The 25,304-nt window shown below is 41.3% G+C and overlaps 1 protein-coding gene and 1 long non-coding RNA gene across 4 annotated transcripts in view; one reads left to right on the forward strand and one right to left on the reverse strand.

The window, feature by feature from the left end:
- The window catches only part of LOC308479337, a 128,088-nt gene extending 102,784 nt beyond the window's left edge, over nucleotides 1–25,304 (reverse strand). Inside the window, exons 1-3 of one of the 2 annotated variants that reach the window (XR_013987613.1) lie at nucleotides 25,189–25,304; nucleotides 18,548–21,752; nucleotides 13,230–13,348 (exon numbers count right to left, since the gene is read on the reverse strand). This is a non-coding gene — a long non-coding RNA (uncharacterized lncRNA). Of the gene's footprint in view, nucleotides 1–13,229; nucleotides 13,349–18,547; nucleotides 22,678–25,188 lie in introns of those variants that run through there. The other variant, XR_013987614.1, reaches the window with a different exon arrangement.
- Nucleotides 1,197–25,203, forward strand: LOC308478830 (histamine N-methyltransferase-like). Of its 2 annotated transcripts, none has more exons than XM_081008917.1 (7): nucleotides 1,197–1,321; nucleotides 4,117–4,261; nucleotides 4,986–5,038; nucleotides 7,824–7,931; nucleotides 11,979–12,109; nucleotides 14,212–14,305; nucleotides 22,695–25,203. In XM_081008917.1, exons 2-7 carry the CDS (start codon nucleotides 4,131–4,133, stop codon nucleotides 23,048–23,050), a joined length of 873 nt encoding a protein of 290 aa, XP_080865043.1. In that variant the 5' UTR covers nucleotides 1,197–1,321; nucleotides 4,117–4,130; the 3' UTR covers nucleotides 23,051–25,203. The 2 variants fall into 2 exon arrangements, with proteins under 2 accessions (XP_080865043.1, XP_080865042.1); XM_081008916.1 differs by lacking the exon at nucleotides 1,197–1,321 and adding an exon at nucleotides 3,897–3,930.

Genomic DNA, 25,304 nt, shown 5'->3' on the forward strand with positions numbered 1-25,304 from the left:
TCGCTTCACATTTACAAGTGGAAGCAAGCAAACAAGCAAGCACGTGACTCTTTGTGCTTCTGCTTCTCACATCTAACATTTGAACCATTCCAAGGACCAAACTAGATGTCTACTTCAACAGGACTGCTGGGGAGGGGGGGGGAGGAAGCTGTGTGTTTAAGCTCCCATTTTTATCAGCAGCTGCATTAGTGACACTCTGACACAAAGAGAAAAACACATCCATGTCAGAGTCAGCATAGATTAGAAGATTTTGATGTGAGGTCACAATCTACTTACTGTAACAGCATACCCTCCAACTTTTCGGGAGGGTAAATCAGGACGCACAGACCCTGCACCATGCGCCCCGCCCTGCCCCCCACCACCTTAGTTTCTGTGGCTCGGGCCATGGCAACCTGAGGCCTACCTGCATGGCTAATCTCAATGACAACACTGTCCCCCCTCTGCTGCCACCGTGGCCTCTGCCTCGACACCACTGTGGCCACAGCCTTTGCTGTTGGCACCGTGGCCGTCACCATACTTTCGGAAACTGGCGCCCACTCAGGCCTGGGGTTCCACAACCCTGATTTTAAAGAATAGCAACGGATCTGGCAAATTCGGAAAATGGTTTTTAAAACCGTCATTTTGAACATTCCCGCAATTCTTGAATGGGCATGGGACCCACAAAGTTGTCCTCAGCATGTTGCCATCAACTTCAGGAAGGAGCAACAAAGCAATGAGCACTAGGCTCAAATGGCATAGTAAAGATGGTGATTCAAAACTGTGAAACCACATCACATGAGGAGCAACTCATATGAAGTGGCATCCACATGAGACTGTCCACAATTTAGTTCCTCGGGTAACTGCTGGTGGGGAATTTTGCTAAATTTAAATAAAGTCTTTTTCTAGGTGGATCCTTGGAGTTTTCTGTAAAGTTCCTATAACTGCTTAAATATTCTGATGTGTTCAAAAAATTCTGCCTGGGCAGCAGAATTTTACAAGGGGGGGGGGTCATATTCTGTTATGAAAGTAAGCACATTTTGTTTTTTTAAATTAAATGCCTGCAGCTGAATTCTCTCCATACAGTAATATAAAAATGTTATATTTTCAGATTTACATTAGTGAAAATGAAAGCACTTGAGTTTTCAGTCCTACTCAGAACTGCTCCTGCTTCTCTCCTGAGCAGGAATACCCTGCTTGCCAAGACACTGATTTTGTGGGTGGAGATAGAGTCAGCTTGTAAAATATGCTTGCTCTGTAACAGAATCCATTTCCTGCTTACTACAATATTGCAACACACCCACAAATAGAAACTAGCACTTCCTTAAGGCAGAGACTTTTACATGTAAGTACTGTATTGATATTTTCAAACACTGTCCTTAATGTCCTTGAAAGTAAAAGCTGAAAGAAACTGTGTTTTTCTACTCAAAACCAAAAGAACATTATCTTAAAACTTTTTTTTTCCTGTTGCAATTGTTCTAAAGTTCCTCAAGTAGGGCTTGTTTTTTTTAATCAGCAGTGTTTATGGGGTTTTGCTGTTTGGCTATTTGACAGTCTAAATTCTGGAATGGGGAAATGTAAACAGTTCCACTTTATAACTACTGATGCAAAACTGCTTTAAACCAGGCCTCTGATTTATGAGAGAGTGTGGCAAAAAACAACAAAAATGCTGCAATCTTGTGCATGCTTACTTTGAAGTAAATCTTACTGAACTCAGAGAGGCTTTCTTCTGAGCAAATTTGTATAGGAGAAGGCTGTGCAAAACGTTACAGCATATGCATTTAGAAGAATAACAAATTAAATCACCATCCTTGTAATAATGAATGCTGGTGAAGAACTCCTATACATGATTTCACACAGGAACCAATTTTGCATGTTTCATTGTAGTTAGAGCCAACTTAATCAAACCTATAAATAAAATTACAACTGCTGCTATATGTGCAGGCGGAATCCAGAAATAATTTACTCAAGTTACTCCACAGTAAATATACATAGGAGTGTAATCTAAGGGAGGATACAGACCAACCTTTAATATGCGAATTTTCGAAAGAGTGAAGTTTTTTTATTATTATTTTGTGGAAATTAAAGCACATACAGTAGTTGTAAAACATTTGAAATGCCACGTAGTTCTTCCCAACTTCCTCTAAAAGACAGAAGAGGCTGGTTAGCATAAGACTGCATAAACATGGGCAGAATTGCTCTTTGATAACGCAGGGCAATGTGTCATGTACAGTAAGCCCACATTGAACGTGTGTACATTCAGCTTTATATGCTTGGCAAAAAAACCTTTAAAATTTTGCTCTCAGTTTGTGTTTGGCTTGGTAGGCTACAATCTGTACAGGCCTGCCCCTACACAGAATACCATATGAATTAGTGGTACCGAGAATTTTTTCACAGTAGTTTTTCTGTTGTGGTAACAGTACTTTTCCCAATGGGTAATGGGAACTAGTGCTATTGTGTCTGTGTATTTCTTGGTTTGCCTCATCGTATGTTGGGGCTGAACACAGGGAGGAAAGATTAGCTATGTGGGCCAGCTGTGTATATACATTTGTACACTGTAAATGTCAGCGCTTTTCTTCAGCTGGAACTCACCAGAACTCAGTTCCAGCACCACTTAGGTGGGAACCATTGCCATTATAAGGGAACAAGGGAGGCATTCATGGTGAGTTCTGGCACCTCTTTCCAGGGCTAGAAAAATAGCAGTGGAAAATGTCATTTTGCACACACAAAATACACAGCAAGTGGATCGTTTGGTAGTAAGTTTATACTTTCCTGAACCCCACTTGGTTCCCCAACCATCCCTTAGTTTAGGGGTTGTCAACCTGGTCCCTACCACCCACTAGTGGTCATTTCAGGATTCTAGGTGGGGGGTAGGGGGTTCTACAGCACAAGCTGAATCCTCCTTCCATTGAGCTCTGGTGGGCGGTAAGGAAATTTTACTATCAAGAAAGATGCATTAGGGGGCAGTAGGTATAAAAAGGTTGACTACCCCTGCCTTAGTTCATTTGCATGAAGCTGGGAAGCCAAGTCAAAGTACAGTAGTACCTCGGGTTAAGAACTTAATTCGTTCTGGAGATCCATTCTTAACCTGAAACTGTTCTTAACCTGAGGTACCACTTTAGCTAATGGGGCCTCCCGCTGCTGCTGTACTGCCACACGATTTCTGTTCTCATCCTGAAGCAAAGTTCTTAACCCGAGGTACTATTTCTGGGTTAGCGGAGTCTGTAACCTGAAGTGTCTGTAACCCAAGGTACCATTGTATGGTCAAGAAAGAAGGTTGTAGCATGGAACAGCCCAGGGGGAAATAATGACTAGAAAATGAAGAGAATGAGGGATATAGGAGACATGAACTTGATGAGATGAGGGCAATCAAAAGGGGGCTTAGAAAATTTCTTAAATAAAAGGGACTGCATGTGGTAGAGAGTAGAGAGAAAGGGGACGACTGTAGCAATGGAGGATGCCAGGGAGTCTAAGCAAGAGCAACTAGAGTGCAATTTGTTGTATTGATTTCAACTAATCAACCAGTGTTTGGTTACAGGTCTTTTATCATTTGCTGAAAACATACCAAATGCTGAGTGTTTTATGGCTGTGTGAGCATGATTAAAATTCAGAGTAAATGCTTACCTAGGCATTATTTTAATAGGTTCCAGATCTTTAGGGAGAAGACTCTAATTCAATTTTAAAATAAAACATATTTTCTAGCTAGGCAGTAAACAAACAAAAAACCCCAAAACAAAACCCACCATTTCTTAGATGTCACCTTGGAGATTCAGCAAACCAAGCCACGGAAATGATTCCCGATAGAAATCACTTATTGCTCAGACTTACAGCAGTGGCTACGTTTACAAAGGAGCTGTACTCCACAGCTCTGTACAGGCTGGGGGGAAAAATAGCTATTTGCTGCGGTCAAGGTCTCTGTTCAAAGTCCGATAAAAATGCCGATATGCTGCTTTAGTAAGTGCTTTCGTCTACTTACTTGCGTAATACTTGGCAGCTATACATTTCTAAGCAGTCCTTGACGTGGGAGAACTGCCGACTCTGCTCTGTATCCTTGCTTTTGCTTTTCTTTGTGCCTCACCCTACTCAGATTGCAGCTAAATAACTCTGCTTTTGCTGTATATATCTTTTTTAAAAAATTAGGTTGGTATTCTGCCATGGCTATGAGAAGCTTGCTTTCTGACCATAGCCACTATGTCGAATCCTTTCGTCTGTTCCTTGAGAATTCGACGGAGCATCAATGCATGCTGGAATTCATTCAGAAGAAGCTGCCAGGCATATTATCAAGGTAAAAGCATCAGGCATCTTATCAGAAGGACAAACTTTTGATACGCTCTGGCATACATGATGTTTCTTTGTGTGTGCAACAGAGCCAGGTTTGCAAGAACTGCTGGAGAGTATCGGACTGCTGTTTCTGTCCTTCCCTCCCTCCCTCCCTTCTCTAGATCTTTAATGTTTTACTTCAGACATTCCAGTAGAAAGCTTTTCTTTGTGATAGGCTTTGCCTAGCAGAAGACAGAGATCTCATTGTTTGCTCTCATGTAAATATAGCTCAACTTCCACGTATGCACATACAATAATGAACGGCAATCACGATTTATCAGGATGTACTTTCCTTTGCAAAACAAAAACAAAAACCCTAATAAAAAAAATTAACCTCATTGATGATTCATGTGTGGAAGCTAAATAAACACATGTGGCGTATTGGCTTAGGGGACCTGAATGCCCTAACCACAAGAGTTTGTCTAAGCATAGGATCCTAGTATATGGAAGCCCCATAAAAGTGTGCACTTTGGAACAAACCACTGAGACCCAAACCTGCTCCTGTCTTCATAACTCCACCTGTTCATTTATATAGGCCCATCCTGGGTTCTGCTAAACTAGACCAAGACCATTTCTGGGTTCTGCCAAACTGAGCTGATTGAAAATTTCTGAAAATGAATGTCATTGAACTTTTTGAATACCTACTGATCTCTTACTGTTTTAAAAAGATGCACTCTTTACCTCCTCAGTATAGGCAGTGGGAAATCTACAATCAATATTCTAAGTGTTGGTGGCGGGGCAGGTAAGTGAAGTATGAAGACATGCATTTAATTATTTGAACTACAGGTTTATATTATGTATATAACAGATTATAATTCATTTAATTTACAGTTTAGTTTCCCAGGTAGCTGTCAATAAAACCAGAAGCAATAGGATTATCTCTACAATATGTTGTAGGGAGGAAAAAGACACAGAATGACATCCAGTCTAATCCTTTGTATATTTAAAGTTTTGAGGTTTTACATTTTGTATGTTGAGACCTAGATGGTGAAAAGTGGGATATATAGATATAGATATGTATATATTTATACACACAAACATTTTATCATATATATATATATATATATAATATTAGTAAGAGCTGGGCATTGTTGAATCCACTGAAATTAATGGGTTTGATGTACCTAATTCTGCATTGGATTGGGGCGATAGGTAGGAACCATGATGGTGTACATCATATCCGACTTTGGATTCCATCTTCTTTTCCATTACCAAGTATTATACTAGTTGACCAAACGTCCAGAACACAGAGGGGATAAGAAAAGGACCGACTGAGCATCCTCCACTAAAAATTGTTGTATGTCGCACTGTGACTACAATCTTAAAACAGCTTAATTTGTAAATTAATCAACTTGTGCCATTATTGTCTTATCAGTAGTGTGAGTGGCGAGGGCAAAGAGAATAGGCAAACATGGGGAAGAGACAGATAAGTGAGCCATTTAATACACTATTTTGTTTTCTGGTGATAACCAACTAGATATCAGATCACACTATCCTTCATGGTGGTCCTACTCATTTGCTGCAGGACTGTGCAAGCTTTTTTCAATGGTTTTTTTTAAAAAATACTGAATTTAGCAAAGAAGAAAAAGAAAGAAAACTAGAGAGGGGAAAGAAAAAAGAAACCCACCAGCTCACATTAAAAATACAATTACTATTAATACATCCATCTTTATTTTATCTAAATATTTATAAACTGCACTTTTGTTTTTTAAAAATACAAGGTGGTGTACACCATATGAAAGTTAAAATGATACAAAAAATCATTTTTTAAAAAAACCATCGATAAATACAGGTTGGCCAAAAGAAAGTGTGCATTTTAGAGGCCACTCTAAAGACAATTATAAGGTGGATTTGTAAGAAGGCAGGAATGATTCCTACTGAACCTCTGCTAGTAGGGCACAGTAGTAAAGACTCACTCCCTAGTAAAGGCCAACCAAAACCTCTGGGGGCACGAGGAACCACAAGAAGTGCCACATCAGAGGATCTCAGTGATTGAGGTGGAGCATTAAACACATAAATTAATACAGACCATCCAAATGTCCAAACAGGTATTCACACAAAGTTAGTGTTTATAAGAAATGTGCTCAAATTTAGCAGGGGCAGCAAGGTCCTCAGACCATTGTGAAACAGAAGGTGGGTGATCGTCCTTACAGGCTTGAAGTAGAAACGTATTGGTGAGGGAAGGCTCACAAAATCCACTTTTGTCGCCCTGCTATTAATACCCATGCTACAGGGCCATAATTAAAAAGTACATGGATATTTGCACATATCAAGGTTTTTGCTACTACACAGTCACTAGTTTAGTGACTGAACAACCCTGACAGAGAGCACCACTTGTTCTGGGAAACAGCTCTACTCACCAGTGTGGCAGCAGGTACTATGGAGTCATGTAACTGTCTGCCATGACTGTTAGCCATAGATAGGCTCATTCTCCATTATTTTAACTAATCTTAAAAAACAAACTCAGGTGTGCTACCAAAAGGCAGCTATCCATCAGTCTTAGTGCAGCATTATCGTTGACTCTTGGTATGAGAAGCACCCGACAGTAAAATGCGTAAAAGCAGCGTCTTTTAGACAGTCTCACTATAAGTGGCAATAACTAATAGTGAGAATGTGTTATGCCAGTCCATAAAGAAAGTACGCCTTGTTTTCACCCTTTATCTTATTAATGTTGCCAACTCACACCCTCCAATCACAAAAGGCATTTGCTGTGCTATAAAACAGCAAATGTGCCATAAACAATCCATTTCCTTGAAAAGTTTAATTGGAATCTTAATGGTGAACATAGTGATAGCCTTTTTAAGGTAATTGTATCGGAGAGCTTAAATAATTCCTATAGCTTAATTTGAAAGTTGTTGATAGCGCAGGCTGCCGCATATTCAGCTCTTGAATCCCCCAAAGCACTTGTTTGCATATAAACAACTAACTGAACTCAATTAAGGTCGTAGATTAAGCTACAAATCAAAGGGGTTGGGGGAAGGGGTGGTTTATAATAACCTGGTAGGGGTGGTGAGTTGATTACTTGTGAATGGGGAACAATACAATAGAAATGTGACTTTTTTAAAATTTGGAGGAACAGGTTTTTATATCAGTACAGAGTTTTGATTTTTTTAAAGGAAAGAATAGTATTTGTACAGAAGGCACAGGAACTTCTGTATGCTTAGAATTAAGGACCAGTGTGCTTCTGAGCACATGCTCAGCTCATGAATTTGTTTACAGGATCAGAAATGTTCTCATTGTTAATACACACACACCCCGCTCCTGGTTTCCCCTCTACCCCCAAATATTCATTTCAACAATCTTTTTTTTTGGGGGGGGGGAGCCTTTTGTTGCTGTTATTGTTAAACCATTGGGAGTCAGATACACTGGTCAATATGCCACAAATCACCCTGAGATCTACCAGATCAGCCTTCTGCCAACCCATCTACATTGCTAAACCAAGTAATATATGTTGAGTCCTGTTACAAATACTGGCAGCTCTCCCTCTCATTCTCTCTCTCCCCCCCCTTTTCTTTCTTGTGTCCTAGGAGAAGTTGACCTTCAGATTCTTGTAGAAGTACGGGCTAAATATCCTGGAGTCGTCATTTGTAACGATGTGGTAGAACCAAGTGATGAACAAATAAGCGCCTACAAAGGTATGAGCGCCGCAACCCCAGAGTCGGTCATGACTGGACCTAATGGTCAGGGGTCCCTTTACCTTTTATGCTTTCTTGGTTTCATTTCTTAAAAAGCAGAGTACAAAATAATTTGCCAGATACTGTATTTTTAGCTCTATAACACGCACCCAATCATAACACGCACGTAGTTTTTAGAGGAGGAAAATCTGTAGGCATGCCACCCGTAGGCATTCCCTCCATAACACGCACAGACATTTCCCCTTACTTTTTAGGAGGAAAAAAGTGAGTGTTATGGTGCAAAAAATACGGTAATTTGTCCTATCTGTTGTATCATTCTCATCCCGGGAAGTAACACTTCCAGGGAGCATTCATTCATCACAATTCTCTCGCAAGGGAATGGGATAGCTATCGTTTGATAGCATGGCAGTGATCCAGAGGAGAGCAACAATAGCTTAATCCCTTCTGAAGCAGAAGTGGAAACAGTACAAGCGAAGACACTTGCTGCTGAAACTAAGAGGAATAGACTGCAACTGCCTGAAAAGTTAGGTTTGAACTCACTCCGAAGGGCTACTTCATATTAATTTCCTAGATGGATATATATAAACGTGGATATAAACGCACACAATATGTATGTTGCCAGTTCTGATGAAAGCACATGTCTGTTTTGACACGTGTGTTCATAATGGGAAGCTAATTTGTTGTATACTTGGCAAAGTAGGCGTATTTCCATTCCATGTGAAGTGGACCTGAGAGATACTAGCTCTCTTCAGATGTTCAGCCTGACCACATAAGCACCAAAGGAGAGTTGTGGGACGGGAGCATGCAGGGCATCCCTGACCCCCAGTGTCCCTGTGTGTGCTAGCCCCACTTCTACTCCTGACTTTTGGAGGAGTGGGACAGAGCCAGCACTCAAGGGAAAGCTGGAGACAGGGCTGCGGGTGTCAGTGGCATAGCCTGGGTTGCCAAGTGCCCGGGGCTGTGCAGAGGGGTGGGGTGCGGATAGAAATGGATGAAGTACATTCAACTGCCTAACAGTATCCACGTCACCCAGGAGATCGCAGCCACAGAGATAAGAAAATAAGACTTGTTCCATAGTCTGGAGAGGTCACCTTCCTAGAGAAGCTTTTTTCAATGCAGCCCAGTGATGGAAACGCACAGCTGTATTGAGGCAGCACCGGGTGTTGAAATTTTGTGCCCCCTAACATTTTTGCACCTGGGACAACTGCCCCTGCAGCCCTCCACTCCCTACTACACCACTGGTGGAAGAAGCTACATGTTTTTGCCCTCCCATGGTCAGGCTGAACACCTGAAAAGGGCCATTGTCTTGTGGACTTTCTAAACTTATTTGGTCATTAGCCCAATTCTGATTTTTGGCATAGGGAAGCCACAATGACAGGCATTAGCTTTCTTTCCCTACTCTTCATTTCCTGATGTCTCCTCACAGACTGTCTAGTGATTAAATAGAAGCAGACTGAGTCAGATTATTTTCAGTGCTGATATGGATTACTGCTCAATGATCTCTGAGTTTAAAATAGCAAATTAGATTTGAACTGTGGTCGTATAGGCTAGAGACTGATAAATGGAAGAGAGGACTGAGCAACAGCCGCAGCATTCAGAAGTGGTAGCCCATGTCCAAGAAGGAATGCAAAGGAAGAGAGATAAGTGCAGGTGGAACATTTCTCATCTATTTCACAGGGATGTATCCTAATCGGAGCCCTGAAAAATGTAAGACTTTGATTTGATGTGCTAAGTTAAAGCTGTACCAAAGCACAATGTGTTTGAATGCTATGTGTATACAAAGCCCTTAGAGCACCTCCAGACTGTCAATTTTTTCAGGGGGGATTCAATTATATTCTGGCAAATTCAGGTTGTATAATTACAGCTGATTGGGAGGTCTTGTGCAGCAAACCCTGCTCCCCCCCCCCATTGGACTTTTTGCTATAAGGAAAGTGACAGGGAATTGCATTAGAAAGTGAGGGAATAACACTTGCTTTGATGCCGAATAATCTCTCCAACAAATAACCAATGCCACCTAATCTCCCTGAACACAAGGGCCTTTCCACACTCTCTGTTTATAGTGCTGCTATAGTTGCTGTTTGATCCAATGTAAAAACTGAATTTGTAGCTGATTGTTTGCACCTTTGGTCACATTAGAGAGTGAGGGTGGGGCTTTCCTATGCACACTAATGGTTGTTTCTGTGAGAAAGGTTTTTTGGCTGTAGTCACACCCCTTGTGTATCCTTGTGCTCCTCCAGCCATTAAATGTCAGAGCTGAAAATGTGGATAGCAATTTTGTAGCTTTTTGTGTGTGTGTTTAGTGTCTAGTATTCCCGAATACTATTATTGTGGGAGTACAGGAAATTAGAAGACGAACTATGGGTCAACCTGAGCTATGGTGAACCTGGTTATTGTGATGAAATTTTGTCTGAAGCTAATGATTGCTTTCACAGGCAGTACAGTGGTACCTCGCAAGACGAATGCCTCGCAAGACGAAAAACTCGCAAGACGAAAGTTTTTCGGTTTTTGAGTTGCTTCACAAGACGAAAAACAAAAACGTCTTGCAAGTTTGTTTCCTTTTTCTTAAAACCGTTAATACCCAGGGTGCATTGCTTGAAGAGGTGCAGTTGCGACTTGACTTCGAGGAGCAACTCATAGCATGTGGTGTGGTAGCCTTTTTTGAGGTTTTTGAAGACTTTGGTGATTTTTTGAAGCTTTTCCAAAACCGTGCTTCGCAAGACGAAAAATTCGCAAGACGAAAAAACTCGCAGAACGAATTAATTTCGTCTCGCGATGCACCACTGTACTTTGACTCAGCACCATCATTCCTATTTGCCATCTCTCTCCTCTGAATAGCTCACAAATTCACAGTTTGCACTGGCCAGAGGGAAGCAGCATGAAACAGACATCTCCCAAACCACTCAGCAGCCATCCCCTCTACATAGAAACCAGGGCAATGCTTGCACACATGCTAATAAAAAATTATTATTATTATTAGTCACACAAATGGATATATTGAGGATCCATTCCAGTTTTTTCACAAAAGTCAGATTTCTTGTGGTAGATTTTCTTTTTTTAAGTACAGTATTCTGGCATGCTAACTGAATAATGATGACATCATGTGACAGAGAGTATGCAAAAAAGAAAAAGTCCAGAAAACAAAGCCACTATACCACTATAAATGGAAATGGCCCTTAGAGCTATTGGGGGACTTTCTGCCAAGAAACAGTGGAATCAAAGCTTGGAACAGGGTTCAAGTAGCTGTGAAACAGGTTCCTGGTTTTCTTTATTTCTGATAACTTTTGGGGCACCACGAAAGGAGCATGCCATATGTCATGCTTTCAGCCTGGGATGCTAGAGAAATAGCAAGTATTTTCTGCAAATCAGGAAAGCACAGCAACCACCTCTGTCATTCAGTGCTCACAACTATGCTTAATTCAGAACTGATTTCATGAGGAGTTAAAATGAGGCACAATGGGGTTAAGTTTCCTATGGATTCTGGGGAATCAAAAGCCAATTGCATAATATATGAAAATACCTTATACACAATCTAGCCAATGTTATCAGTGGATATCAAAAGTAGCTGCCATTGGGCTTATCTGCTTCAATTTCTCCCATGGAACCAAGTAACATTTTATGCTGTTTCACTTTGTCCAGATAGCTTTACTCTACAACCCAGCCACTGCCTTAAGATATTTCTTCTACATTGTCCTGTAAATCTAAAAAGTGACCCTGGAATCTGAGTTCTAGATATAAAATAGCAAGTATATATAAGAACATATTTTCCTCCTGATTGGATTCATCAAACTACTTGAGAGGATGGAACTGGGGACAGATTCTGAAACAGCCGTATGATTTATGCTGCTCCAAAGTGTTCCTTCCACTTTGCTTTGCTCTGTGGAAGTGAGTGAATGGAAGGTGGCACCTGGCAGCTCAAGACTGGTCTCACCAGTGACACCAGCGCGTTGTGCTTTTTAAAATATATGGCTTTCAGCTGCTTTAAAATTTGAAATGGAAATTTATTCTGTATTTGCAATTGAGATAAACTGTGGAGCTATCATATTTTAGAACGAGTAGCAAAGACAGAAAACCTTGAGAACATAAAGTTTTCTTGGCACAAGGAGACTTCGCTGGAATATGAAAGTCGAATGAAGGCAAGCAAAGAAGTGAAGAAATGGAACTTCATCCACATGATCCAGGTAAAGGGAGGCCTCAATTGTGGGACAGTTGTGGTTGTTGGGACAACCGTTTTCCTCATCCTACCTTTCGTGTGCGATACCACCACTTGAATGTCAAAGCGGTGCTCCAGTCCCTTGTATTCTATAAGTTTGTTCTGTTCACAAGCAATAATATATTTGTTCCAAACAATCAAGCCCAAAGAACACAAAGAATGCATGCAAAACTTGCTGTAGAATAAGGACAAAACTCTGCTTTGCATTAGCTAGCGCATCTGAATAAAAAGTGAGTAGAGCTTAATATTGCTGCACCCCTTTCCCCTCAGCTATGCGGTTCTCTGGCACAAAACTCAGTTCCACCCCCAGCTTCCCTGCTTCACCTCTCTCTGAGGTCTACCGCCCTGCGCTGGATTTCTGCTAGATATTTTAAACCCTCTTTATTTTTGCTGCCACCACCAGGTACGAGAATAATTGCCAGCTCTAGCATAGCCAGTCAAGAGGCAAGTGTGTATGATACAACAACAACAGAATAAAATATTGCAGAATTATTCAGTGCTCAGAAGCATGCGGTTTCAGTTACATACTTTCTTAGATGCTGCTTTAATCCATAGAAACACCTCTACCTAACTCCATGCTTCTAAATGTACCTAAGCAAAATCCACCCTCCCCATCTATCCCAAATGCTGTCCCTACTTGCTAAATCCGTCACAATCTACCCAACACTATCCATCCAGTTCCGAGGACCTTCTGAGGGACCTCAGGGTGAGAAGAGAAGTTACAAGGAACCAGGCAGAGGGCCTTCTTGGTAGTGGAACCTGCCCTGTGCAACACCCTCTCATCATATGCCAAACACAAACTTTCTGGAGACATATGAAGGCAGCCATGTATTTGGAAATTTTTAATGTTTGATGTTTTGCTGTGCTTTTATTATGCTGGAAGCCGCCCAGGGTGGCCGGGGCAAGCCAGGCAAAAGGCTAGGGTATAAGTAACAGATTATTATTGCTATTAATTCTACAACCTTCTCCCACCAGTATTTGAAGTCCCACCTGAACACTACTCACTTCCAATATTACAAGCACACCCCATTCCCCTCCCAATCCAACACTGACCCTAATCCATGTACTGTCCTGAACCCCCGGCCTACCTGGCAGCAAGTCAGTATGTCAAGTCCAAAGTCCAAGTCCAGGGACCGAGCCACACAAGCAAATTCGAAAGCTCAGGAAATGCAGTCCAGTGTCAATCCAAGTAGCCAAGTCTGAAGTGCTGTAGTCAGAATACAGTTCAGAGTCACACCCAAATCACAGTGCAGGAACATGCAAGTCAAGACCCAGCAACATGGGGAGTTGAGCAGAAACAATGCCTCAGCTTCCCTTTTCTACCTTGCCTGCTGATTGCAGCATCTGGGCTTGATGAGGCATGTGACCCTCACCTGTTCCAAGCCCACTCCAGCTGAGGAATCACACATCCCAGAGCTAATGAGCTCCACCTGGCCAGCTATGGGCCCTTGCCTGCCTCAGCCTCCTGCAGCTCCCTATACCTTAGAGCAGTGATGGCCAAACTCGGCCCTCCAGCTGTTTTGGGACTACAATTCCCATCATCCCTGACCACTCGTCCTGTTAGCTAGGGATGATGGGAGTTGTAGTCCCAAAACAGGTGCGGCACCCAGTTTAGCCATCACTGCCTTAGAGCCTGCTGTGTTCATGGAGACAGGGGCTCCTCTGGCTCTGGTGATAGGTCCTGCTGCTCTGGTTCCTGTGCACTGACCCCCATCCCCACCCCATCCTCCGTAACCCTGTGAATACTTCCTATACCAACTTCTCCTTGCCCCTCCCCACCTTGTCCCAGTGTGTTCCAGTCCTGGCTACACCCCTCGCCAGGATCCCCTCCCTCCTCTCCATTGTCCTGCCGGTTCATGATGCTACTTGCCTACACATTTAGCACAATACATACTACCATATATTACTTTACTGTAGTTGCTCTAATGTGTACCCAGTATCATTTAGACACACATCACAAATACATTTTTGGTTTGGATATATTTGAGTCATCTCACACAAAAATGGGAGCATTCATGGAAAAGCTTCAGTGAGTTCATTCTACATTAAAGTGATTCTTATATTTTCTAGATGCTGTATTATGTAAAAGACATCCCAGCTACTATCAGGTTTTTCCACAGCCTCTTGGAACCTGGGGCCAAGCTCCTTATTATTCTTGTTTCAGGTAAGTACTGATCTCAGTAGTTCAGGCACTGCTTATCTCAAGATTGAATTTCTGCAATGCGCTCTATGCAGAGCTTATTTTCTGCTTCCAGAAAGTGCAGTTAGCACAGAATGCTGCAGTGCGGTTGCTGACAGGAGTGAGGCCCACTCAACCTATAACATGCTCAGAGATACACACTGATTGCCATTTTCTTACCAGGCCAAGTTCAAGGTTTAACTACAGGTATATAAAGCTCTAAAGGCTTGGAACCAGTTTACTTGTGGGATCACCTTATCCCATACTCGACCGCTTTGATCTGTGAAACTGGCGCTGTTCCACATACCACATAATACTCATTCTGCAGTTTTAAGAAATCAACCTTTTAGTGCGGCAGTGCCTACACTTTAGAACTCACTACCTATTGATATCAGGCAGGTGCCTTCACTGCAGTCTTTTTGGCAACTGCTTAAAACATTTTCATTTAGGCATGGCTATCCAGACATTTAGATGCTTACATTCCCTCCCACCACCTTTTTACTGTTAATTATCTTTAAATGCTTTAAGTGTTTTTTGTTGAATGTTAATATTACTTGTAAACTGCTTGGGTGTATTATTACAATCAAGTGGTGTATAAATTTTGTTAAATAAATAAATACTGCCAAGTACATTTCTTACACACTTCAAGGTTGTAATTTAGACTTCTATGTGATTTCCTATGAATGTGTCTGTTTTCATAATGGAACACCAAGACCCAGCTGCTTATACAAATCTATTTCTCAGAGATTAAAAAATACAAAAATTAAATTATCATACAAGTTATATAAAAATTTCTCATATTAAAATGCACCATAAAAACATTCTGATTTAAACAATCTTATCTATTTATGCACCCCTGTCCCAGTCTTCAACACACTTTTGACCATATAAATAGACTATTATACATGTGTATCAATTGTACACACCCAAACTCTACTTTTTAAAAAAAGGATTTTAAAATACTTGTGTTAATCTGCCCTTTCAGCCTCCTCCTGTGCATGTTTTCTTGGATATAAGTCCCACTGAGCTTAATGGAGCTTACTTGGAGTTTAATGGTGCATAGAATTAGCATGTCTATTCTGTAGCATCATGAACAGCTTCATAGATTAATGATATGCAATGAGTTCGAGAAATCTATGCAATATTTCTTCTGGTATTGGTACCACATAATTAGCAGCTAAAGTGGAAGTTAATCTCCTTTGTGGGGAGATACCTATTCTCATGATGTGGGGGAGGTGTGTCTTTTTCTATCTTCTAAACAAGGCGTATCTCTTACAAACACATTTATTTATTACAGTTATAATATGCAGTGCTTTTTTTCTAAAAAAAATGTTTAGGGGTACTCTCCTTTTCTTACTCATATTGAAATTCTGCCCCTCAATGAGGCCAAACGTAGATTCACAAAATGTTTAGGGGTATGCGTACCCCTGCATCCCCCAAGAAAAAAGCACCGATAATACGTTATAATATAAAACTGAGGTAAGATAACCCTTTTTTCAAGAATGGAACTCAAAGCAGGATTTCTAGATTCCAGGCACAGAAGCTACACATGTTGAACCTCTGCAAAATTGTTGCATTGTGTATGAGTCAGTTACAATCTAGAAGAGTGATGGGGAATTATCAGTTTATTCAGCTAGGAATGGGGAAGGAAGAGCTTACTTTTTATCCCTGAATTGCACCGAGCCATTGAGTTAATTAAGACTGTCGCTTAAGCACTACAGAGGAAGTAAGGCCCATTCAGTGCAGTGGATGTTTATTCTGAGTAAACATGCACTGGTTTGTGTGTTGCCCTCATTAGAAGGTTCCTGATTCTTTGGATGTCATGGAATGTAATGGAGTTGTCTATCACAGAGATACGAGTTAATTATATAAACATTAGAAGAATTCACAGAGTTATAAAATAGCTTTATAAAGTTCATAGCAGACAACAACAGCCCAAAATGTTCCATTAATTGCAGAATGTCCCCGTTTCCCCTCCCCTAACTGCACACAAATGTCACAACAAATGTTGCAAACAGAACAGGCACCAAGTCTGAAATCTCAACTCATGCAAGAAACCCAGTTGTTCTTAATGAATCCATTAATCTGCTGCAGATTTTTCAGAATAGCACATGTCGTAACACCTGACTGCATGTGGCATTAAGTAAATCTCTACAATGGAGCTCTGTTGTGCTATTTGGCTGGCTCATTGCCCATGTTTACTGCCCATTTTGTTTAATATTGCGATACAGTGTAAAAGAAGAAAGAAAAAGAATCCCATCTTTGGCTGGTTAGATTTGACACCTGAATAAGAAAGTTGTGATCAAGTCAATTGCAAAATAGAATACCAGAGGAAGTGGCATTTATATGTTCATGTGGATATAGTACTGAGGCAGCAGAGCAAATTGAACAGATTACACACAGCAGGTTTTAGTGCCTAATGGGCATCTTATGAGTACAACCAGCCAAAGTTAACTGTTTTCAAGTTCCACTGATTTCAATGGGTGAGTTAAACATGTATGAAAAACTCTTCCATTAAATTCAATGGACCTAGCAAGTGATTGAATAGCCTAGTTTGTGCCTGAAGTGTCCTATTCAGTTACAACAGTGGCATATTTTTTACTAGGCATAACAGATATGATTTTGTTATGAGTTCTTCAAATGCATGCCTAATTTTATCTCTCATTTTGAAAATGTATCTGTTTAATAGTACAAATTTTAAAAAGGGGAGGATAGAATTCTTCACAAATGTTTGGTGCAGCTGTGGCCGCACTTTGCTCTTAAAACTGGGCCTCTAAACTGGGGGCTGCTTCTCCTCCATAAAGCTCACTGTGTGACTAAAATAATAAATTGGGTAGGGTTTATATAAATGGCTGCCTTTCTATCATAGGAATACAAAAACAAAACAAACAAACAAACAAACAAACAAACAAACCAGGAACACAGCAGCACACAGTTGTGTGAATTACAGGGAAATGTAACTAAGAGCCATACATACATCTCATTACACTGAGCATGGTTAAACTGTTCCCAGACTGCATTTTTTCCTGATGGCACATCGAAGATGACATGTCTGCATGTTGTCTACCCCAAATCCTCACACGTAGAATACGAGCATGCCAGGGAGAAGTCCCACCTAGCAAACCAATTCCCACAGCCATTTCAACATCAAGAGATGTTGCAGTTCTGTATTTCGAAAGTAATTGTCTCTATGTGCCCAGATACAAAAGTAAACTTAAAATCAACTCCAAGAGAAATTTGAAAAGTTTAATCTACATTCTGGAAGAGGCTGAGGTACTGTATTTTACTGCATAATGGTTTCAACCACCGCATAATAGTCGCACCCCCTTTCTTCTGTCCCTAAAATCAGTCCCAAAGCATTCAGGGGATTTCTGAGCACCAAGGGAATACCTCAAGGGTCATGTTGGTACAGGATGCTGAAGCAAGGGAGGGGGTAACAGGGAGGGCTTGTGACAACTGTAGACCTCCAGTGAAACAATAAGCCCTAATGAAGCTTAGGTAAAGGTAAAGGGACCCCTGACCATTAGGTCCAGTCGTGGCCAACTCTGGGGTTGCGGCGCTCATCTCGCTTTATTGGCCGAGGGAGCCGGCGTACAGCTTCCCGGTCATGTGGCCAGCATGACTAAGCTGCTTCTGGCAAAGCAGAGCAGTGCACGGAAATGCCGTTTACCTTCCTGCCGGAGTGGTACCTATTTATCTACTTGCACTTTGACATGCTTTTGAACTGCTAGGTTGGCAGGAGCAGGGACCGAGCAACGGGAGCTCACCCCGTTGTGGGGATTCGAACCGCGACCTTCTGATCAGCAAGTCCTAGGCTCTGTGGTTTAACCCACAGCTATACTGATAAAAAAAAGTATGCTTGAGTCAGTGTCCACTGGTGCCAGAGAACGCCCAAGTCTCAGTTTGGGCTGTAAACCCACCAGGTCCCTTTGCCTAGGGTAAGTTTGGCAAAGGAGATATAGAAGGGCAGCAGGGTAGGTTTGTGGCCCAGATACTAGTAATAATCAGGAGAGGAGATATGGATAGACATGAACGGTAAGATAGGTGCAATGGGGAAGGGGGAAGGCTATCAAGGAAACCATGGGGTTAAGTGGAAGAGAGGCAAGGGAATAAAAGCACTAGACCAGGTGAAATAGGAAGAACAGCAACAGAAGAAACCATCTTTGAAATAATACTCCCACTTAAATAATACATAAAAGCAATTTCTGCAGTTCACCAATGTGACACCTGTGAAAGACTTCCTGTTCTTTGGCAACTCCTGTGTTTTTCAGTGGAGCTTGTCCATGTAGGAGTTCTTAGCAGATTCTTCTCGGTGTAAACTTTCCCCTACAGAAGTAATAGGGGATATTCATGAGAAACTGGGAGTAGAGGCTAAAAGGAGCAAAATGGTAAGGACACGGTTTGAAGGTTTCAGATCCTCCTACATTCTGCTTGTCAACAAGACCAAGGCAGCTCTGAAGAGTTATGTAGTGTTGTTTTTAAGATAATAGTCTCCCCACACATTCAGTTCCCAACAAAGTATTGAAAAACAAAAGTAGTGCCATATGTTGCATCTACAGGGAGTGATTATTTTAATGTGCCAGTCAGGTAGTGTATAATTGCTCCGTTCAGAAATGGTGTTGAGTCACAGAACACTGACACCAGCACATTTCCTGCAATTAGTGCTCTGCATTCATTTTCCGCCAGGTGGAGAAGGGAGGTGGGGGGAAATATACACAAATTTGTTGTGCGGCATCGATTCTAAACCGCCAGAGTGTTTATGTTTCAGAAAGAAACTGTTTAAAGATATACTGCTTTCCAAAAAGGCAGGCAAATGGCTTTATTAGCAATGGGGATTTGCAGTCATACCTCTCAGCAAGCCCTCATTAGTCTTGAATTTATTGCTTTCCTACCCAATGGGGCTGGTGGCTTTGGCCTTTTATAAATGATTCACATCAGAAATGCTGAATCATGCCACCAAGGGTACCAAATAAATGGATTAGCCTGAATTCACTTCCCACTGTTCCTGCATGTGGATATATATATATATATATATATATCCATCCGCAGGATCTTATCTGTGTCCCTTATGCTAGTTTTTAGTAGATTTCTATAAGAATAGCTCCCTTGTCACAGTAGGATGCAATCTGACTGGCCTAAGGTTGCCAAATGTTCTTTATATTTTGAGATATCCCCTATTCCAGAACTTCACAGATGAGCAGAACATAATGGATGTCCCTTATCAGAGAATCTTGTCATTTCATACTTCTTGGAATAGACACCAAAGCTCTTTGATGTCTTGGGCTGCTTGCTTCTCTTTGGCCTGCTTTAAATCGGTGTAATTGTTTGTCAGTGGTCTGGCATTTCCTTGCAGCTTAGCCTCAATGCTAGGCAGTGGCCTCTTTTAAATGTGCATACATTGGACAAGTTCTCTGAGTCTTGACAAAATTCCATGAAAATGAATGGGGTTTTAATTGGTCAGCATGACGCAGATAATAATCCTGCACGGACTTGCACAGGTGAGATTTATTTCCTATTAAGCAGGCATAGGATCTGGCTGAATGTTCTATTCCTTTACTTTAAATGGGCTAAATCCATGAGTAATTTGAGAGCTGTGACATAAAAAGTTTGTTGGTTTGTTTATAACATTTCTACACCACTCTTCAAGCCCCCAGAAAGTATTTCTAAATGATAATAAAACAATTCATCAAAAAGCAGGGAGCTTCTAGGCTCTTACTGTTTTGCAGATGAGATCCAAGCAGGTTGCACAATTAAGGTAGATTTGGCACTCTTGTCAATACACTCACTCAACACACCTCTTGCTCCTCTGGCCTGGAACCAGTGTCTGAGGTGAGGGCATGGAATCCATTTTGCAACTCCAGTGACACAGTATGGCTCCTGACAGTCCTCCTTCTTTGTGCTATGTTCCTCCAGGAGTTTGTTTCCAGCAATGGGTGATTTCCCTCTTCCATAAGGGCACCTCACCTGCATTGCTGTTCCGGGCTAGTCCTCTCTTCTCTATTGAGAAATTCCTCTTCTTGCCCAGTAGCTCAAAGTGTGGACAGGCGGGCCTCAAGTTGCTGTACCTTGTCTTCCAGCAAGGCAACCAGCTTGCACTTGCTACAGGTGTAGTTCTGCATGTTCACAGGCAGGAAAAGAAACATGGCACAGGTGTTGCAGTCACTGCAGCAGTTCCCTCGCCGTCCATGTCTCTTGGCCCTAGGCACACCATGAGACATCACTCTGGGCCTCTCCTTCCAACTCCCCTGCTAGATGCCCTCAAAAACACCCCTGTTTACAAGTCCTATTCATGAGCTCCTGGTCATGGGCTCCCAGAGGCTGCAAAAAGCTAAATAGAACTGCTGCTGGCTGCTAACTCCTTCCCTGTGACATGATGCCATATAAATTCCCCACAAACAAAGCAGTACAATTGCTCAATAAACATATGATGTATAGCCTCTCCACAAAATTTGTTCAACTATATTAGGATGAATGCTTCATAAACAGATCACCTGGGAGCTAGCCTAGTATCGTATCAGGATTAAATTAGCAACCAGAACAGAGCAGATAATCTTCAATGCTGAAAATGATGAGTGAGTTCTACTCATGTATCAGCCACTTTAGCTTTGCCTCTAATTAGACATTAGAGTCTAATGTCTAATAATTTCTCAATAGTTCATCTCTGTTGGCATTATAGGGGGGAGGAATTCACACAGTGCTATTACCGTAGGTATATTACAGTGACTTTGGAATCCACTAACGCAGGCATCCCCAAACATGGCCCTCTGGATGTTTTGGGACTACAACTCCCATGATCCCTAGCTAACAGGACCAGTGGTCAGGGATGATGGGAACTGTAGTCCCAAAACATCCAGAGGGCCAAGTTTGCCTATGCCTGTACTAACCAGTAGTTCAAGCAAACCATATCCTCATTAAGATCAAGAATTTGGGAAAAGTTATCTTGTAATGTATAACCATGGTTTGTACTTGAAAACAATCCTAGCACCACCACTGATGGTTTCAGGTGGTGTTAGGATGGCACTTCTGCTGGCAGAGAGAAGTGCAGATGGGGGATGGGAGCTTCTCCATGGTGGAGGTCCCAGCTGCGCCTTAGCAGGTAAAAGCTACTACCAGCAGTTATGTTTACTCAGAAACAAACCCTGTAGTATTTAATGAGGATTTTTGTGAAGTATGTTTTCATAGGATTGCAAGCTTGGCATCCAGTGTGTCCTCTCCTGAATTTGTTCATGCACTCACTTATTCATACTGGACCCATAAATGGCTGACATTTGTAAAAATTCCTCTCCTCATATGGACAACCATACATATCTTGATGAGATATCGAGGAAGAGGCAAAAATCTAAGGGCTTGTTTACATAATCAGTTAAACTTGAATAACGCCTCCTTACTTCAACTTCTGATTTGATTGCAGATTCAGAGGATGAATCAAAAGCTGAAAAGAGTTAAACGAAAGTCAATAACCTGCTAAAATCAAAGATTTGCTTTCTGACTAGAGATGAGATAATGAGAGGACATTCTAAATGTTTTCTCCTCTCCACCCCCATCCCACCCTATGAATGTTCTGTCCCTTCAGTGATGTGTAGGGCAGCAATGGTAGTTTCATTGTTTACTCTTGCAGCACCATGTGACAAGACAATAATCCATCTCTGCTGTGCAAGTACATCAAAAGTGGCTCTGGTCTATGACCACTATTAAGCATCTTTCCCTCTCTCTGGATGGTTAGGAAAATTATCAGCCTTGGTCTAATTTACCATGATGGGCCAAAGGAAGGGCTTAGCACAGACTTCCATGCAGCTCCCTCTATAATCAGCGATTGGCTATTATTATTTTTAAATAAATATATATACCACCCTTCATCCAAAGATCACAGAGTGGTTTAGAACATAAAAATACAAAACAAGAACCCATAATACCTAATGAAAACAAGAATAAAAACAAACCAATAACCCCCCTCCCACAAACACATATAAAAGGCCGTAGAACAGAGCTTTCCAAACTGCAAGTTCCAGGGAGCTCAGAAGCCCCCTCCACATTAACCTAAACCAGGACTTTTAGTGTGGCTGCCCCTGCCCTGTGGAATACCATTCATGACAAGAAAGAACAGGTGACCACTATTTGGACTTTCCAGAAACAATAGAAGACATTTTTGTTCTGACAGGCTTTCCCAAGCTGCATAAATAGGCCTTTGCCACAAGTGTCTGCTTGTTAAGAGTTTTAGTATTGTTTTAAATATATTTGTTGTTTTTCTGTTTTTAACTGTTTATAATTATTGTATGTGTAAATTGCCTTGAGAGAAAGTGCTTTACAAGGTGATTAATAAATCAGCAATAATAGTAATGATGAAAATAAAACTGCAATATGATTTATTTGGCAGGAACCAGTGGCTGGGCCAGGCTCTGGGAGAAATATGGTTCTCGCCTGCCTCTGAATGATCTCTGCTTGTATGTTTCATCTGCTCACATTGAAGAGATACTTGATGGGGCTGGTCTAAAGTACAAGTCCTATGAGCTTCCATCTGATATGGACATAACTGATTGCTTCACTGATGGAAACAGAAATGGGGAGTTGCTGCTTGATTTTTTGACCGAAACCTGTAATTTTAGTAAAACTGCCCCCACTGAATTAAAAAATGAAATTATCAGAGACCTTAAAAAGCTTGAATACAGTGAAAAGAGGGGTGACAAGTATTTTTTTAATAACAATCTGAGTGCAATAGTGATTGAACCCTAAATGTGTTCAGCTGTGAAGAAGCCACTCAGTTGAATATTTATTATTTGTTAAATACTTTCTTAGTTTGGTAAGTATGCGATGCTTGAGTCAAATACACATATATCCACAGTATCTAACTTTTTTTGCCACTGTTACAGCTGCTTAACAGTATTGTTAGGTGTTTACAATGCTACATATTAAGACTTTGCTAACAGATTAAAACATAGCTTGCAGAGTTGTACATCATTATCCTTGCGCAGTGGTTCTGTTGTTGGCTATCGTGTGCTGAGATCATTAATCAAAACTTGAAAAATTGCAGGCCTGTGTGCCTCTTGATTGATGGAAAAGGTGTTGTAATGACCTTGAAAAGATGAATCCTTTATGAAGAAAACAGAAAAAGGAAAAACATTTTTAAATAGAACTTTATAGCTGCCTTTACAGTTATTGCAGCACATATTTCAAACCTTTAAATTCTAGAGCCCACAGTCAGTTCTGCTCTTAGCTCTTTAATGTTTTTCTCTTTAGTTTAACGCTGTTTAAAAAGTAATATGTAGTGATAGGCTGGGGAGAAGAGAAGAACCTTAAGATGCAGGTTTAGAGATGGGAAGAACAGGCCAAATGGCTGGGCATTTGTGCCTGTTTAATGGTTCTGGTGGAAGTGGAAAAATCTAAGTGAAAGGGGACCTCCAGTCAAGGTCATTGTATACAGCTCTGTTACTAATATCAGGAATATCCTGTGTTTGGTGAATCAGTGGCCCTGTGCATATATCTGCTACTGCATACATTATAGGATACATGGGCATGCCTGCACACACCTACTGTCCCATCACTCAGAACATTTAGAGCTTGCTAGCAGTGTGAAGTGGTCTTTTTGAGGAGTGAACATGTTTGAGCTTCACAGGCATTTCAGAGCAGGCACCAAGCACCTATGAATTCCCACTGGCACTGAGCCATGGAAGAACAACAATGGTGGATGCCTATCCTAGGCTTCTTCCCTTATCGTTCAGATACATCATCAGGGGGATTACGAGTGTGAAGAAGCTTGAAGAAAGAAGAAGAGCTGAAGCAGGGCTGGAGGGAGATTACAACCTCAATGGTGAGCACCTGCCTTGCATGTAGAAGATCCCTGCCATGTCAACTTCACAAAAGGATCATGTAGCAGGTGAATGGCAAAGCCCCTCTTTCTGATGTTGGGCTATATTGATAAATATGTGCAGCTAGTTTAGGGCAGCTTCCTATGTTCCTTGGTAAGGGATGGAGGAACTCCCCAATGAGGAATTGTTGCAGCGTTTTTAGCTTAGAAAAAAAATGTGAGTAAGAGGTGATATGGTGAAAGTTTATAAAATCATGCATGGCATGGAGAAAGTGAATAGAGAAAAGTGTTTCTGACACTCTCATAACACCAGAACTCATGGGCATCTAGTTGAATGTTGCCCCAGTGTAAAGCTCCCAAAGAAATGTGGAGCTACTTTTGCCACAGAATCACCCCAGTCTGTCCCCATGCATTGAGGACTAGGGATATGGCTTCAAAGCTGGAGCATTCATGTTCTGGACAGGCTTCATCCCTGGCATTTCCCCTGCAAATTATTACAGAAGACTCAGCCGTGTGGTTGCCCCCCATCTCTCCATGTAACCCTGTGCTCAAGTGGGGGGTATAGAAACAGATAAAGGCAGAAGCCTCCTGTTTTGCTGTCTCACAGCCTCATCTTGTGCCTGATCAAGATTTGCATGCATTATTTTGCCAGCAACTTTAAAATCCTCCTAAAAGGGATTTTTAGACAGGATGGTGCCTTCTCCATAGTCACCTGATTGACTAATGTAGGGTAGTTAAAAGCTACGGCTCATCTATTCCATTCCTCAAAATGAAACATACGTTGCTCAGATCACTGTAGCAAAAGGATGTGATTTAAGATGATCCCTTAGCAGTGACATTCACAGTTTTCGCACAGGCAAAATGACATTAGCGCTTCATGTCAGCTTCCCAAATGTCGGAAGGAGCGGATTAATGTATGAGCCAACATATACGTGTTTCTGAACAATCTGTGTTTTTTTTAAGGTGTGCTCTGCATTTATGCCTTAGATACGTTGCTTTTTGTATTGATGGTTACAACATGGATACATTTCCACAAGTCTGTGCTCAAATAAAATAAATAAAATACCTGTTTTTAAATATTCTTTACTGTTCATTCTTCTGTGTTGCACACTGATGGATGAGGCCAACTCTAACTCTAGCACAGATTTATCACTAAGGATTTTTGAGAAGGTTATGAACTGT

The sequence above is a fragment of the Podarcis pityusensis genome, assembly GCF_964106645.2.
Source record: "Podarcis pityusensis genome assembly, chromosome: 1".
NCBI lineage: Eukaryota > Metazoa > Chordata > Lepidosauria > Squamata > Lacertidae > Podarcis > Podarcis pityusensis.

Excerpts from the sequence above, each read along its gene's own strand:
- LOC308478830 (XM_081008916.1), top strand. Across the intron at positions 7,932-11,978 it reads ACAAATAAGCGCCTACAAAG|AACGAGTAGCAAAGACAGAA; the intron begins GTATGAGCGCCG and ends ATCATATTTTAG. Across the intron at positions 12,110-14,211 it reads ACTTCATCCACATGATCCAG|ATGCTGTATTATGTAAAAGA; the intron begins GTAAAGGGAGGC and ends TATATTTTCTAG.